Here is a 14,509-nt window from a genome sequence, read left to right as displayed (position 1 = left end):
CTCTTGTCTCCTCATTCTAACATCTGCTTGCTGAAAAATTAGAAAAGTCTCACTTCACTGTGTCTGAGTATCATTTGTCTATCTCGATCCTCCAACTTTTTTCTTTTCTGGACTAATTCTGGCCTTTCAAAAATGTCTTTACCCCTTCACTTCTTCTCTAAACACAATACTTCAGCAAGTTTATTGTTCATCATTGCATGTAAGTTGCATAATTTCATAAATGTTATTTCATACAACATGACAATGATTAATAGAGTGAAAAGTGTGGAAATCTTACTGCGATGTACTCGAAACAAGAACAACTCAACCTCTATGCCTTTTTCCATCCTTCTTTGCTCAATCTAAGGTTGTACGATGGTAGCTGATCAGCAACAACAAAACAGAACCACCTTACCAGGAGTGACAGAGTGACTCTGAAGGGATTCTTTATTTTTAATGCCATAAGTTAATTCTTTATTTAAATGCTAATCTATTGGTCTAGGATAACCCTCTCAAGGCACAGTCAGTTTCAGTAATGATGCTGATGGCTGCAATATGATCAAGGGAAGCCTCTACCACTTGGTACAAAGCAGTGGAAATGATAGCTCATTAATCATTTACCCCGGAGATGAACACATTCAGTTCCTGACAGGGGGCTGTAGGTGAATGCTGCCAAAATGAGAAATGTCAATTGTCAGGCCTCATACATAATGACAGGGTAGCTATTTTTAAGCTTTATTGAAAATTAGAGTTGGGCTCTTTTTCCCTACAGTTCCATCACATATGCTTGGCAAGTTTTGTTCTATGAGAATTCATTCTCACTCTGCTCAGACATCTCTGTTTGAGAAAATATACACTCCTCAAACTTTAACGTAAGATATCGGAAAGGTTACTTAGAAATCTGTAGAATTCTGCATATTGGGAGTGAACTCTAAGAGAACTGAGAAATAAAAGAGGCAAAGCAGAAAAGGTATTAATAACTTTTTGGTTCATTTATCTGCACAGTATATGTTTTATCAGCAGTAAGGAAAAAACACATTTTAAGCTCCTCAGATCTCTAGAAGGAACAGATGTATTCTATAATTCATGCAACTATTTTCTGAAGACAGAGGTAAACAGAATTCAATGAAATAGACTTAAAAATATTGTTATGTTCACCAAATTAGGTGAACAATGTTACCGAAAGAAATGACCTTCAGAATGTCCCCCAGCTTATCTATAGTTTATGTATTATGTTTCCAGTGGAAAATAATGTTCCCAGCCTGAAGAAATTCTCTTCTGGAAGCTAGCAGTATCTTATAATTCACTGGGAGAATTATATACACTTTTTCAAAAAGAATTCCACGTATTTCAGAAACTATCTTTTAAAAATGGTGTGTTTGTCCTAAGAGTCACAACTGACCTTGCATTCCATTTTTGAAGAATGGAAGGAGAAGATCAGAATATTTAAGATGAGAAAACATACTAACTTCCCCACACTTATCAAGTTGCTGAATATTTTGCTCCATAAATTAAACATCTTCATCGTACTTGGGGGACATTTATGTGCCATAAAGCTACACGCTCATATTATACAAATATCAAGTATACCTGCTTAATGAATACAAATTCCAAAATTGATAAGGAAAGTACTTTTCCTTTGATATAACTAACACGTGTAGGAGAGGAACTCTGCAGCAAATTTTTACTATAAAATAATCAGCTATCAAATTACTTGATACTAAGAAGGATACTTAGTTTTACCTACCACGTTTGGTAGTGGCAACTTCTTAAACTGTCATCAACCAAGTATCTGGCTGCAATGTAATAAAATGTGAACAAACATGAATTTTGACATTTGCCTTCTCAAGCTCCAGACTTTCTTGCAAACACATCCCCACACACTCCCACTTACCCTCTCTCCCATGTATGTGTATATATAAGTGGAGCTAGTATTACTCATGTAAAAAGATGTAAGACTAACAATTTGCATGGTTTCCTATGAAAATGCCTCTTTAAAATTTATGATACATTGCTGCTACTGCTGCTACTGCTAAGTCGCTTCAGTCGTGTCCAACTCTGTGTGATCCCAGAGATGGCTCCCCTGTCTCTGGGATTCTCCAGGCAAGAACACTGGAGTGGGTTGCCATTTCCTTGTCCAATGCAGGAAAATGAAAAGTGAAAGTGAAGTCACTCAGTGGTGTTCGACTCTTCGCAATCCCATGGACTGCAGCCTGCCAGGCTCCTCCGTCCATGGGATTTTCCAGGCAAGAGTACTGGAGTGGGGTGCCATTGCCTTCTCCGTTATGATACATTACTCCCTTCAAATGCTCTTTAGACTACTCTTGTCTTTATGACTTTATATTTTAAGAGCCTAACTAGATTCCTATATCAATTTCCAGTCATGAAATTAAGTTATGGCAACATGCTTTTCACAAATTGAATGATGAAAGAACTGTATTCACTGAATTACTATTATTGCTGCTATTTCTGACATTACATAAATTATCCTTTAATCCTAAAGTTACCTTCTTAGCAAAACATTTAAAAATACTATACTATTAATAGATCAGCAAGAAAATTGCATTTTTGAAAAATGTAATGGACCTCTACTTCCTCAAATTATTTCTAATTAGAAAATAAGTTTGAAAGTCTAAAATTAGAAAATTAAATAAAATAAACTGACATTTATTTTGGCCTACCGAGAGAGACAAGATGCTATTATGATACTCTTTCTAGCAATTGCAAATATTAATCTGAGTGAATTTGAGTCTGCTGAAAACAATGCTCATGTCTACCTCTTCCATTAGACATCTCCTCCAAGGCAACGGCAGTGCCATCAACCCTTTGAAATCATAACCTTTGAGTGTCCAGCACATTTAAGCATGCTAATGCCTGGTTGTTTGCTGGAAGCACAGACATGCAGGAATGTTCAGAATTCAACACTTAAATATCAGCATCTTCTTAAATTACTGGAAATGAGTTGAGTAAAATGCAGTCTAGCCTGGATTGGACAATAATCATCTGATTTCTAAATACAAAGGACAGATGTACAGCCACAGGCCCAGAGCCAAAACACAGGAGTCAGAAAATATCATGAGGAACATTGAGGAGAGAGAAGATTGAAATTAAGTCATTAATGATATAGCACTACCTCAGCAACAGTTACAATAGACTGGTTCCAAACAGGAAAAGGAGTATGTCCAGGCTGTATATTGTCACCCTGCTTATTTTATTTATATGCAGAGTACTTCATGAGAAACGCTGGACTGGATGAAGCACAAGCTGGAATCAAGATTGCCAGGAGAAATATCAATAACCTCGGATATGCAGATGACACCACCCTTATGGCAGAAAGTGAAGAAGAACTAAAGAGCCTCTTGATGAAAGTGAAAGAGGAGAGTGAAAAAGTTGGCTTAAAGCTCAACATTCAGAAAATGAAGATTATGGCATCCGGTCCCATCACTTCAGGGGAAATAGATGGGGAAACAGTGGAAACAGTGTCTGACTTTATTTTGGGGGGCTCCAAAATCACTGCAGATGGTGACTGCAGCCATGACATTAAAAGACGCTTACTCCTTGGAAGGAAAGTTATGACCAACCTAGACAGCATATTAAAAAGCAGAGACATTACTTTGTCAACATTTAGTCAAGGCTATGGTTTTTCCAGTGGTCATGTATAAATGTGAGAATTGGACTGTAAAGAAAGCTGAGCACCGAAGAATTGATGCTTTTGAACTGCGGTGTTGGAGAAGACTCTTGAGAGTCCCTTGGACTGCAAGGAGATCCAACTAGTCCATCCTGAAGGAAATCAGTCCTGGGTGTTCATTGGAAGGACTGATGTTGAAGCTGAAACTCCCAATACTTTGTCCACCTGATGCGAAGAGCTGACTCATTTGAAAAGACCCTGATGCTGGGAAAGATTGAAGGCAGGAGAAGGGGCTGACAGAGGATGAGATGGTTGGATGGCATCACCGACTCGATGGACAAGTTTGGGTGGACTGCGGGAGTTGGTGATGGACAGGGAGGCCTGGCGTGCTGCAGTTCACAGGGTCACAAAGAGTCGGACACGACCAAGCGACTGAACCAAACTACCTCAGGAAAGTCAGAATTACCTTATGGATCCATTTTCCAATGTGTTAAATGGAGAACTAAATGCACTTTTTCCAAATGTGATGAAAGAGACGATTAAGAGAGAACTGCATCTGTTTATTATTCCTATATATTACTGTAGAATATGAAATCTAGAAAAATGCTTTCTAAACAATTAAATGTTTTGATTTTTCATAATAGCTTATAGCAAGTATCTTTACGTCAGAGAATAATTTGATTGTTAATTATGGTAAAAACAAGATACCAGGTCATGGGTAATTTTTATAAAAGCCATTAAGGTGTGTGTGATGGGGTTTCCCAGGTGGCACTAGTGGTAAAGAACTGGCCTGCCAACACAGGAGACGCAAGAGATGCGGGCTTGATCCCTGCCTCGGTCTTCCCAAAGATGCCCTGATGCAGGGAAGGGTAACCCACTCCAGTATTCTTGCTTGGAAAATTCTATGGACAGAGGAGCCTGGCAGGTACAGTCCATGAGATGGCAATGAGTCAGACACAACTGATCACACAAAAGGTTCTGTGATATACGTATTTGTTTATATATTCATCCTTATTGCAGAAAAACTAGAAGGTGCAGTTAAGAAAAACGCCACTTAAAATCCTACTCTTGAAAGATTACCACTGTTAAAATTTTGTAAATACTCTCCTATAGTGTTCCATGCGAATATATTCTATATAGACTATCCTGTAACTTGCCTTTCCCTCCATTTATAAATATATCATGTCATTCTTTGTCAATAAAAACACCCATACTATTTGAAGTTTGTGAGTATCCCTCACAAATAGCTTATACGTATGTGACAATTTCTTTACTCTTATTATTGAACACAAATTTCCAATTTATTATAAACAATGTGATTTCATAAAAACATAAACTTTTGTGCACTTATCCAATTAATCTCCCAGAAACTATTCCCAAATCCATCTGTCAAAGGGTATGAAGCTTTTTAAGACTTTTGTCCTCAGGAAAACGTGTACTAATAATATACTCTTACAAGTTATCTGAGAATGTTCCTTTCCCATAGCCATGAAAACGCATATTATTCTAATCTATACTGGCAAGTGAACAGTATCCTTTTGTCACTTTAATTAACATTACTTTATTACCATCTTAATGTTTATTGGCCATTTTGACTGTACAAATCCTTGAAAATATTATCCACTTGTGTCTTTTCCTTATGGACCTGAAAACATTCTTTGTCAATTAAGGGTCTTATTCGTATGCATGTTGCAGCTTACCAGTTTGCTCACCTTCTCAGTTAATGGTATTTCTGCTACACCAATCCTTAAGGACTAGGAAAAGAGCAAAGCTGTGCCTTCACCCACTCTCCCCTTCTGCACTGCTGTGTGCAGAACCTGTGGGAACCACGTAATACTTGTTTTATGCTAGGCTGTAACGGGAAGGATTCTAGGATTTCCTCACTATGTTGATATTGGCTATTTGAGACAGACAATAAAATTGGGACAGGGAAAAATGGAGGAAAAATATTTCCTTTTCATGATTAAAAACAAAATGAAAGTACAGATCGGGAACCAATGTTTAGATTTTATCAACTGCCTTTTGTATCCCAAAAGCCACTGACATGTTTGTTTGCTTGCTTTTCTCTTTTGGTGTATAAATAGTAAATATAGTAAACCCTCCTTTGTCGTGGTGGATTATCCTCTGATTCACAGCCCACAAAGTAGGACAGAGAAGTATGAAACATGAGAAGTGCAGACTGGGAAGTCAGACTACTGGAGTCTAAGTCTTGGCTCTGCTATAATTAGCTGTATAACCTAGCACAAGTGACCCAACGTCCCTACCCCTTAACCACCTCACGTATAGAATGGGCACAGTAATAGCAAATCTGCCTCACAGGGCTACCATGAGGCCTGAAACACGGTAATGTGCATGGTACCCGGCATGTAAGAAGCACCAATAGTAACTACTATTCTCAGTAACATACTGTGGGATTAGATATTCACTTTGTGGTTGCTGCTTTGTCACTGAGTTCTGTCCAACTCTTTAGTGACTCCATGGACGGCAGCCCGCCAGGCTCCTCTGTCCAGATTCCCCAAGCAAGAACACTGGAGTGGGTTGCCATTTCTTTCTCCAGGGATCAAACCCACATCTCCTGCATTAGTAAGCAGGTTCTTTACGGCTGAGCCACCAGCCAAGCAGATATTCACTTTATTTATGAATTTATACAGCTATCCCAAGGGAAAATAGACTTCACAGTGTACTTCCTTTTTCATTACCACCACTACCCCAAAATTTTAACTTAAATGAACATCAGGTATAAAAGAATGGCAGGAAAGGAAGGATTATACCGAGAAAATCCTAGATATTTTCTCCTATGAAGGACAGGATATAAGAGTTGAACATAGATATGAAAACAACCTCAAGTTTTCAAGAGTTGCCAGTCAGCTGTGTAGAGTGACCAAAATTTTAATTTTCATCCCTGGGTTCCCTCTTCTGTCACACTAAAATCCTAGGTGGTTGTTCAGAGGACTTCTTCATATAGGGAAGAAGTAATAGTCAAAATACAGGATAAACAAAAGCAGTGAAGTTCTATCTCAAAAGAAAGATTTGTATTGATTCAGATTTGGGAAAACAAGCCCTTGGGAAACTTTTACTACTGAGAGGAATTTATACTTTGTTTAAAGTATACCACATTTAATTAAAATGTACTGACACATGGGTAACCAATAAAAATTAGGTAACAATGACTGTTAAGCACTACTTTTACAGAGCATTCTGTGACAAAGATATAACACTCCATGTTTATTTCATAACCTAACACTCCCAATTACCCTATGAAGGAGAAATGTATTAGGAAATTGAAGCTCAAAAAAGTTAGGTCACTTAGCCAAGACATTGGGGCTAGGATTATAACTTAAATTTCAAAGCCCATACTTTGAGTATCTGTAAATGAGTGACTGAAATTACATTCAGCCATGCAATTAAACACAGAACTACATTGTTCCTAACTCTAATACTTACTGTGTGTAGCACTGACAATGGAAAGATACTTTTAAAATAAACCATTTTAAAGAATCATCATTCTGGAAAGCTGAAAAACAGAGTCGACAAAATCGACAAAAAAAGTTACTTCTAATATTAAGTATCAAATTTGCCACCAAAGTAACAGATATTATCTTACTGTATTATTTGCAGAGTGGTCATATACAATTTCTAGATTAGGTGTGTTGATGTCAATTTTTTTAATAATAAAAACATCTTTATTAAACACTTCTATTTAACATGTTTACGTAAAATCTCTCATTTTCTAAACCCAAATATTAGTGAACTAGTAATAAAAATGAAAAATTAACCTATTTACATGGTCCATATACAATGAGATGCAAAATAAGCATAATAAACATCTTACAGGAATATTTGAGATCACAGAAAATATTAGGAGACTGACACATAGGTTTAAACAATTATTTGTAAAAATGTCACCCTTTGGTTATAAACAAGCATATTATATAACAGACTTTATGTCCTATATTGTATTTCCAAAAATTACACATATTTTAGATATAACCCTAACCTAAACGTCAACTCAAAAAATTTACCTTACTTTAGCTAAGGAGAAATAAAAATGTATATGACAGTCTGACATTAAAGCCAATTTTTCATACTATGGACAGAGTAAATTTGAAAGAAACACTTCACCTGAAGCAACTTTAAGGGAAAAGGTTATATTTTCATAAAGTGAAATCAGGAAGACTTACTTAGAAGACTAGAAAAAGTCCCCTTAGTAACAATCTTTGTTTAAAAAAACCAAATATATACACACACACACACACATACATATATATATGACAACTATTTCCAGTTCTTTGATTTAAACAAAAGATCGTCTTGATGAGATGTTTACTATAGATATGCAATTTTTTCCTAGAAAAGGACCTTTTGTAAAAAGACCTCAAAGCAAAAAATAAATTTAATCTGCCTTTGTTCAGGACTTAGGTCTTATCTCAAATTAATCTAATAGATCTTAGTTTTACCAGGTAAAATGGCTAACATAAAAGCTTCTGAAATTCTATAAGATATTTCTTCTTCAAAATCTAAGTTTCAGGCTATTTTTCTAAAAGTACAAGTTCAACTATGAAATTCAGTCCTCTGCATATGTCAGATGATGTTATAAATCTTCATATTTCTCTTTTAACTATTTAGCTGTGAAAAGGGAAAAAATAAAATTTTAAAATGAAGTCCCTGTATTGGTCCAGATATACTTATTTTTAGAAATGTAAAAAGATGAAATTGTCTCCAGTGACTCTGTTTCCCTCAACATCTCCATCTACCTTTGAAAAAACAGAATATTCTACAAGAGGGGCTCTCACAGTAGGGACATATAGATTATGCTGAATGGTTGGTCACATAAAACCTTGTACAGACTCTGCATTCTGCACAATGCTTCCAGATGATGAGCATAAGTTGATGAATTAACAGGGAAAGAAACCCTGGAAGACAAATCAGGACACTGGGAAAGCAAAACGTGGAAATGGAAAATTTTATACACTTTTCCTTAAAATGGTGCATATTTTTCTCTTCATATGAGAAAAAGTCATAAGACACATTCTCAATTTTGACCTTTCTTAGGAAGACAGTAAATGTCAGTGCCAAAAGATTTATCTTAAAATCAAAGTGTATGAGAGAAAAGACTCCTTAAAAAATATGTATCAATCATACACTGAGAAATAATTCTCCAGTGTAGGGTAGGAGGAGTCTTTCTAATTCTAAAAGTAAAAACCCACAATATTATCTGAAAGGAAACTAACCATGGTTGAGCTTAAACTACTATCTCAACCACTAAATTATTCAAATTATTCTATTTCAAAAGTGTGCAGATTTTACTGAAAGATATCCAATTTCAACGTAACAGGTATGGGTTCAAGGTCTGTTCTTAGTGATTCCAGAAACTGCTTGCAGAGCATTCATAATTTCAACAAAACCCGAGGAAGTTCTTTCCAAAATGAACGTCTTCAAACTACTGAACAGAATTGATGCTCACACTCTGATGTTCATTTCAGCACCATTTGTCTCTGTGAAGTATATCAAAATCACTCAAACATCACATTGCTGATTTGATAGAATGATTTATTTTCCCATTACAGGAAAGTCATGAGTGGCTTGTTCTGAGGTATGCTTCTGAGCTACGAAGGACCTCTATTAGGGAGCTCTGCACTTGAAGGTGCCTCTTTAGGTGACAGCATTTTATGGCTGGACAGTCTCCGCGGGTACCAGATTCCCTGTTGTGTCCAACTGCATACATTTACACGTGCATGCAGACACGGGACACTCGGCGTGATCCCTGAAACACAAGTCAAGTCACAGTTAAAAACCTAAACTACACGTACCTACACACATTTATCATATAGCCTATTCATATTTATAATGCAAGTTTTCAAAATGGCGTTTGGAAAGATACAGAAATTAAAACCTGAAGACCAAAAGCATTAAACTAGAAATAAGCACCAAGCTGAACATGGGGCAAAGTTGCTGAAAAATGAACAGCTTTCTTTTCTAAATATATCTCATTTACAGTTATGACCGTAACAGTCTGTGCTCAGAGTTTAAGTTTATGCCAGTGTGACAAACTGGGTGCAAAAGCTATAGCAATGAAGAGCGCAGGGCCACTGGCACCACCCAAAGTGAGATGAAAGTCGCTCAGTTGTGTCCGACTCTTTGCGACCCCCATGGACTTTGGACCCCCGTACAGTCCGTGGAATTCTCCAGGACAGAATACTGGAGTGGGTAGCCTTTCCCTTCTTCAGGGGATCGTCCCAACCCGGGGATCTAAACCCAGGTCTCCTACATTGCAGTCGGATTCTTTACCAGCTGAGCCACAACGGAAGCCCAAGAATACTGGAGTGGGTAGCCTATCCCTTCTTCAGGGGATCGTCCCAACCCAGGGATCTAAACCCAGGTCTCCCACACTGCAGTCGGATTCTTTACCAGCTGAGCCACAACGGAAGCCCAAGAATACTGGAGTGGGTAGCCTTTCCCTTCTTCAGGGGATCGTCCCAACCCAGGGATCTAAACCCAGGTCTCCCACACTGCAGTCGGATTCTTTACCAGCTGAGCCACAACGGAAGCCCAAGAATACTGGAGTGGGTAGCCTATCCCTTCTCCAGGGGGTCTTGCCGACCCACAGATCGAACCTGGATCTCCTGCATTGCAGGCGGATTCTTTACCAACCAAACTATAAGGGAAGCCCTCAAAGTAAGAGTTAAATATGATCTTGAGTCTCCTTTGTATGAAATGTTTATTTTCTACGTAACAAGCTTATTATATAAAAGATAACTATTACAGGAGTTTGACATGTATTCTATCGTTTAACTCAGTTACATACTAGACCTTATATATGATGGGATATTCAGTCAGTTGTAAAAAACTGTAAATATATCCTCTCTAAATAAAGTTAAATAATGCTTTTCAAACATTTAACCCATACATTTATTAAAGTTTCTTAAACTGTAAGTATTAATTTTATAGTTTAAGATTATACAAACTAGTGACACAAATGTCTGCATCATCTGTGTTAAGTGACAGTAAAAAACAAATCCATCCATCCTCCGGCTATATAAACCTGAAGTGTTTAAAAGGCCCTCTGCTTTATCTCCTGTAACCCCAAGCCTACTCAAGAAGGAATGTACTGATTACCTGAACCAACTGAGCATGTGTCCAGCATGTCCACCGTGCCTGCAATTGTGACACCATGTAAACCAGTTGTTAAACTGAGCTAATTTTTTGTCCTTGCTCAAGTCTACTTTTTCATCTGATTTGGATCCTCCTACGGGTTAAAAACAATGATCTTCATTAACTATAGCAAAATACTTGATTCAAAATTTCTTAAAAGGTAGATCTGAAATTATGTCAAAATACAAATCACACATCATACTGAAACAGCAGTTTTAATGTTAGAATATAGTTTAGATTGAAAAATAATAACCAGAATTTCTTGTATTTTTAACAGTCAATAATAAGTGGAAAAACAGACATTATCAAACCTAAGAAGTAATCCAAATTAACAATTTTAGAGAAATCATCAGTAGTTTAAAAATCTTCTCATAAAGAAAATACCAAGTTTGGTTTACAGGTGAGTTCTACACAAACTTCAGGGCTTCCCAATTGGCACCAGAGGTAAAGAACCCACCTGCCAACACAGGAGACATAAGAGTGGGTTTGATCCCTGGGTTGGGAAGATTCCCTGGAGGACGAAATGGTAACCCACTTCAGTGCCTGGAGAATCCCATGGACGGAGGAAACTGGCAGGGTACAGTCCACAGGGCCGCACAGAGTCAGACACAACTGAAGCGACTTAGCACGCACACACACTTTTCCGAAGTATAGGAAAAAAGGGGAAATTCCCCAATGCCTTTCATAAGGCAGGTATAACTTTGCTAACAAAACCAGACAAAGGTAACATAAAAAAGATTACAGGCCAATCTCCCTCCTGAACAGACATAAAATCCTAACTACAACATTAGCAAACAGTATGACTCAGCAGCTCTCTGGCGATTTAGCCACTGTGTCGTGTCCAACTCTTAAGACCCCATGGACTATAGTCTGCCAGGCTCCTCTACCCATATATTCTCCAGGCAAGAATACTGGGATGAGTTGCCATTTCCTTCTCCAGGGGATCTTCCCAAAGCAGGAACTGAACCCAGGTCTCCTGATCTGCAGGCAGATTCCTTACACTGAGTCATGAGGGAATCCCTTGGCTTCCATGAAAATGAACTAAAGAAACTTCTGTGCAGGAGTGTTCATAATAGTAAAAATCTGTAAAGAAACAAATGTCCAACGGAAGAATTTGTGTTATAGTCATAAATGGTAAGTAGTAATAAAAATGAGTAAATCACAACTACACTCATCAGCACAACTGAAACTAAAATACAAAAAAACTCCAAGGCTGAGTAAAAACGGCAAGTCAAAGGACATATGCCATTTGATTCATTTAGAGAGTTTAAAACACAGGCAAAAGTAAACGTGTGATAAAACTACACAGACAAGCAAGAGACGAAATTAATACATGGTTTAGGACAGTAGTGACCTTTGAGGAGGAGCCCAAAGAGTTGTGAAGAGGCAGGGAGAAATGACCCAAGGCACTGGTATAGACAGTATTATCTTAAGCAGGGTGGGAGACTCACTGACGACTGATTTATCACAGTACGTGATGTGTACATTTCTAGACATTTGTATTAGAGTCCACAAAAAATTGAAGAAAAATGTTATTTATACATTTATACATTTACATTCACACACACACATTTATGTAACTTGCAAGGCTTGAAAAATCCTCATTCTATTAATTTTGGCCACCTGAATATGTTTCATTTCGTTCTAAAACAGCAAATCAAAATATTTTATGACCATATATAGAGAAAAGGATAGAAAGATAAGTAAAAACATTAAGCTTAAATAAGCAACTGTGTACCTATTAAGACATAACGCTATATTCAAAAGTTCACCTGGGTCATTGCTGATCACACTACTGCTGGGACAGTCTTGCAAACAGTTTTTTAATATACTTGTATCTTTTCGTAATGGTATGAAGATGAAAGGATATAAAGGCGGTTCAAGGATTTAAGATATATGCACACTGAAATTCTTCCTAAAAGCTTACTAAAAACAATTAATAATGAAAGGAAGGAAAAGAGGGGAGAAAGAAAATATAGACCTTTTAAGGATAAAGCATTTTATACTTTTGTGTATAGTTCTCACTGGTGATTTCCTCTTTGTTTTTGTAACTTCTAATCCATAAAGAAAACAGACTGAATCCAGGACAGATTATGTCTTAGGCTTCTGATAAAGCTTAAAATAACAACACTACCTCATTGCCATGTGAGAAGGCTTTTAAAGATCAAACAGCTTTTATTTTATTTTTCAATTTTTTAAAATAATTTTTGTTTTTATATTTTATATATTTGGTCATGCCAAACAGCATGCACGATCTTAAGTCCCCACCAGGGGTGGAGCCTGCACCCCTTGCAGTGGAAGCACAGAGTCTTAACCACTCAATTGCCAGGAAAGTCCCTCAAACAGCTTTTAAATTTAAAAGATTTATAGTAAATCATGAAGGTAAGTGCCACAGAATAGGTAAGGGGAAACGAGAGTTTCACTTAGGCACTAACTAGAATAACAAAACAATAATGATGATAGTAAGAATAATAATAAACTAATATATAATCTAACTCTTACAAATCTATCACAGCGAAAAGTTAAGCTCTATAAGGGCAGGGATTTTTGTCTGTTTTGTTTACTGTAACATTTCTAGTATTAGCAAAACAGGCACTGTTAAATAGATAATGTTTATAATTTTTAATGTGAAATATTAGTTTATAATTTGTAAACATAACTAAATATGTGTACTTATAAATTCAATGAGACACTTCAAAAGAGGTCCAACTTTGAAAGCACAACTCTGTATAAAAATTTGAAACCCTCAGTTAAATAAACTTAGTGAAACTCTGGGCATTTGCATTACAAAGCATGATGGATGGATGCATCTCTAACTGCACACAGAGCTACAAGGAGGTTTGTACACCTGAATCTTTACACTGCCATGAGCCAATATTTGATTTCTATTAGGTCCTATTTTCGGAGAAGGCAATGGCACCCCACTCCAGTACTCTTGCCTGGAAATTCCCATGGACGCGGGAGCCTGGTGGGCTGCAGTCCATGGGGTCGCTGAGGGTCGGACACGACTGAGCGACTTCACGTTCACTTTTCACTTTCATGCATTGGAGAAGGAAATGGCAACCCACTCTGGGTGTTCTTGCCTGGAGAATCCCAGGGATGGGGGAGCCTGGTGGGCTGCTGTCTATGGGGTCGCAGAGCGTCGGACACAACTGAAGCAACTTAGCAGCATTCACCTTAGAGAGCCAAGTGTATTTCAGAATTTGAAATATTTAGGGATGTTAGAAAAATAATGAGCAAATATTAAATTACACCCCCTGAAAACTCTGAGGCAGCATCCTGTAATTAAACACAACAGTATTTCTGTGATGAAATATATGAATGTTCACAAACAAGAGAAATAAAAACTTTAATAACCTCATATCAATCCTGAACAGATTTTTTTTCTTTTGCCAAATGAGATTTTGAAAATTCAAAACAAAACAAAACAAAACAAAAAACCCTAAACTTTGGCTTTTCAAATATTATACAGATTTGGGAATAACAGATAAAAGGACCTGCGAACAGGCATGCTCAGCTGCTCAGTCGTGTCCAACTTTTTACAAGCCCATGGACTGTAGCCTGCCAGGTTCCTCTTGTCCATGGAATTCTCCAGGCAAGAATACTGGAGAGGGTTCCCATTTCCTATGCCAGGGGATCTTCCTGACTCAGGGTTTGAATCTGCATCTCTTGCATCTCCTGCACTGGCAGGTGGATTCTTTATCACTGGCACCAGCTGGGAAGCCCCAAAGATTCTGAACTAGTATTTAT

General features: G+C 37.4%; 1 protein-coding gene across 2 annotated transcripts in view; it reads right to left on the bottom strand.

The window, feature by feature from the left end:
* Positions 1 to 9,200: 9,200 nt before the first annotated feature.
* Positions 9,201 to 14,509, bottom strand: part of MIOS (meiosis regulator for oocyte development) — a 29,302-nt gene continuing 23,993 nt past the window's right edge. For both annotated transcript variants that reach the window (XM_068972969.1, XM_068972970.1), the window contains 2 exons: positions 10,724 to 10,853; positions 9,201 to 9,371 (listed from right to left, as the gene is read on the bottom strand). In XM_068972969.1, coding sequence (XP_068829070.1) covers positions 9,275 to 9,371; positions 10,724 to 10,853 — 227 coding nt within the window. In that variant the 3' untranslated portion in view covers positions 9,201 to 9,274. The remainder of the gene's footprint in view (positions 9,372 to 10,723; positions 10,854 to 14,509) is intronic.

The sequence above is a fragment of the Capricornis sumatraensis genome, chromosome 5 (assembly GCF_032405125.1).
Source record: "Capricornis sumatraensis isolate serow.1 chromosome 5, serow.2, whole genome shotgun sequence".
NCBI classification, from domain to species: domain Eukaryota; kingdom Metazoa; phylum Chordata; class Mammalia; order Artiodactyla; family Bovidae; genus Capricornis; species Capricornis sumatraensis.
Note: the sequence above shows the minus strand (reverse complement) of the source record. Positions and strands in the feature narration are given on the sequence as shown.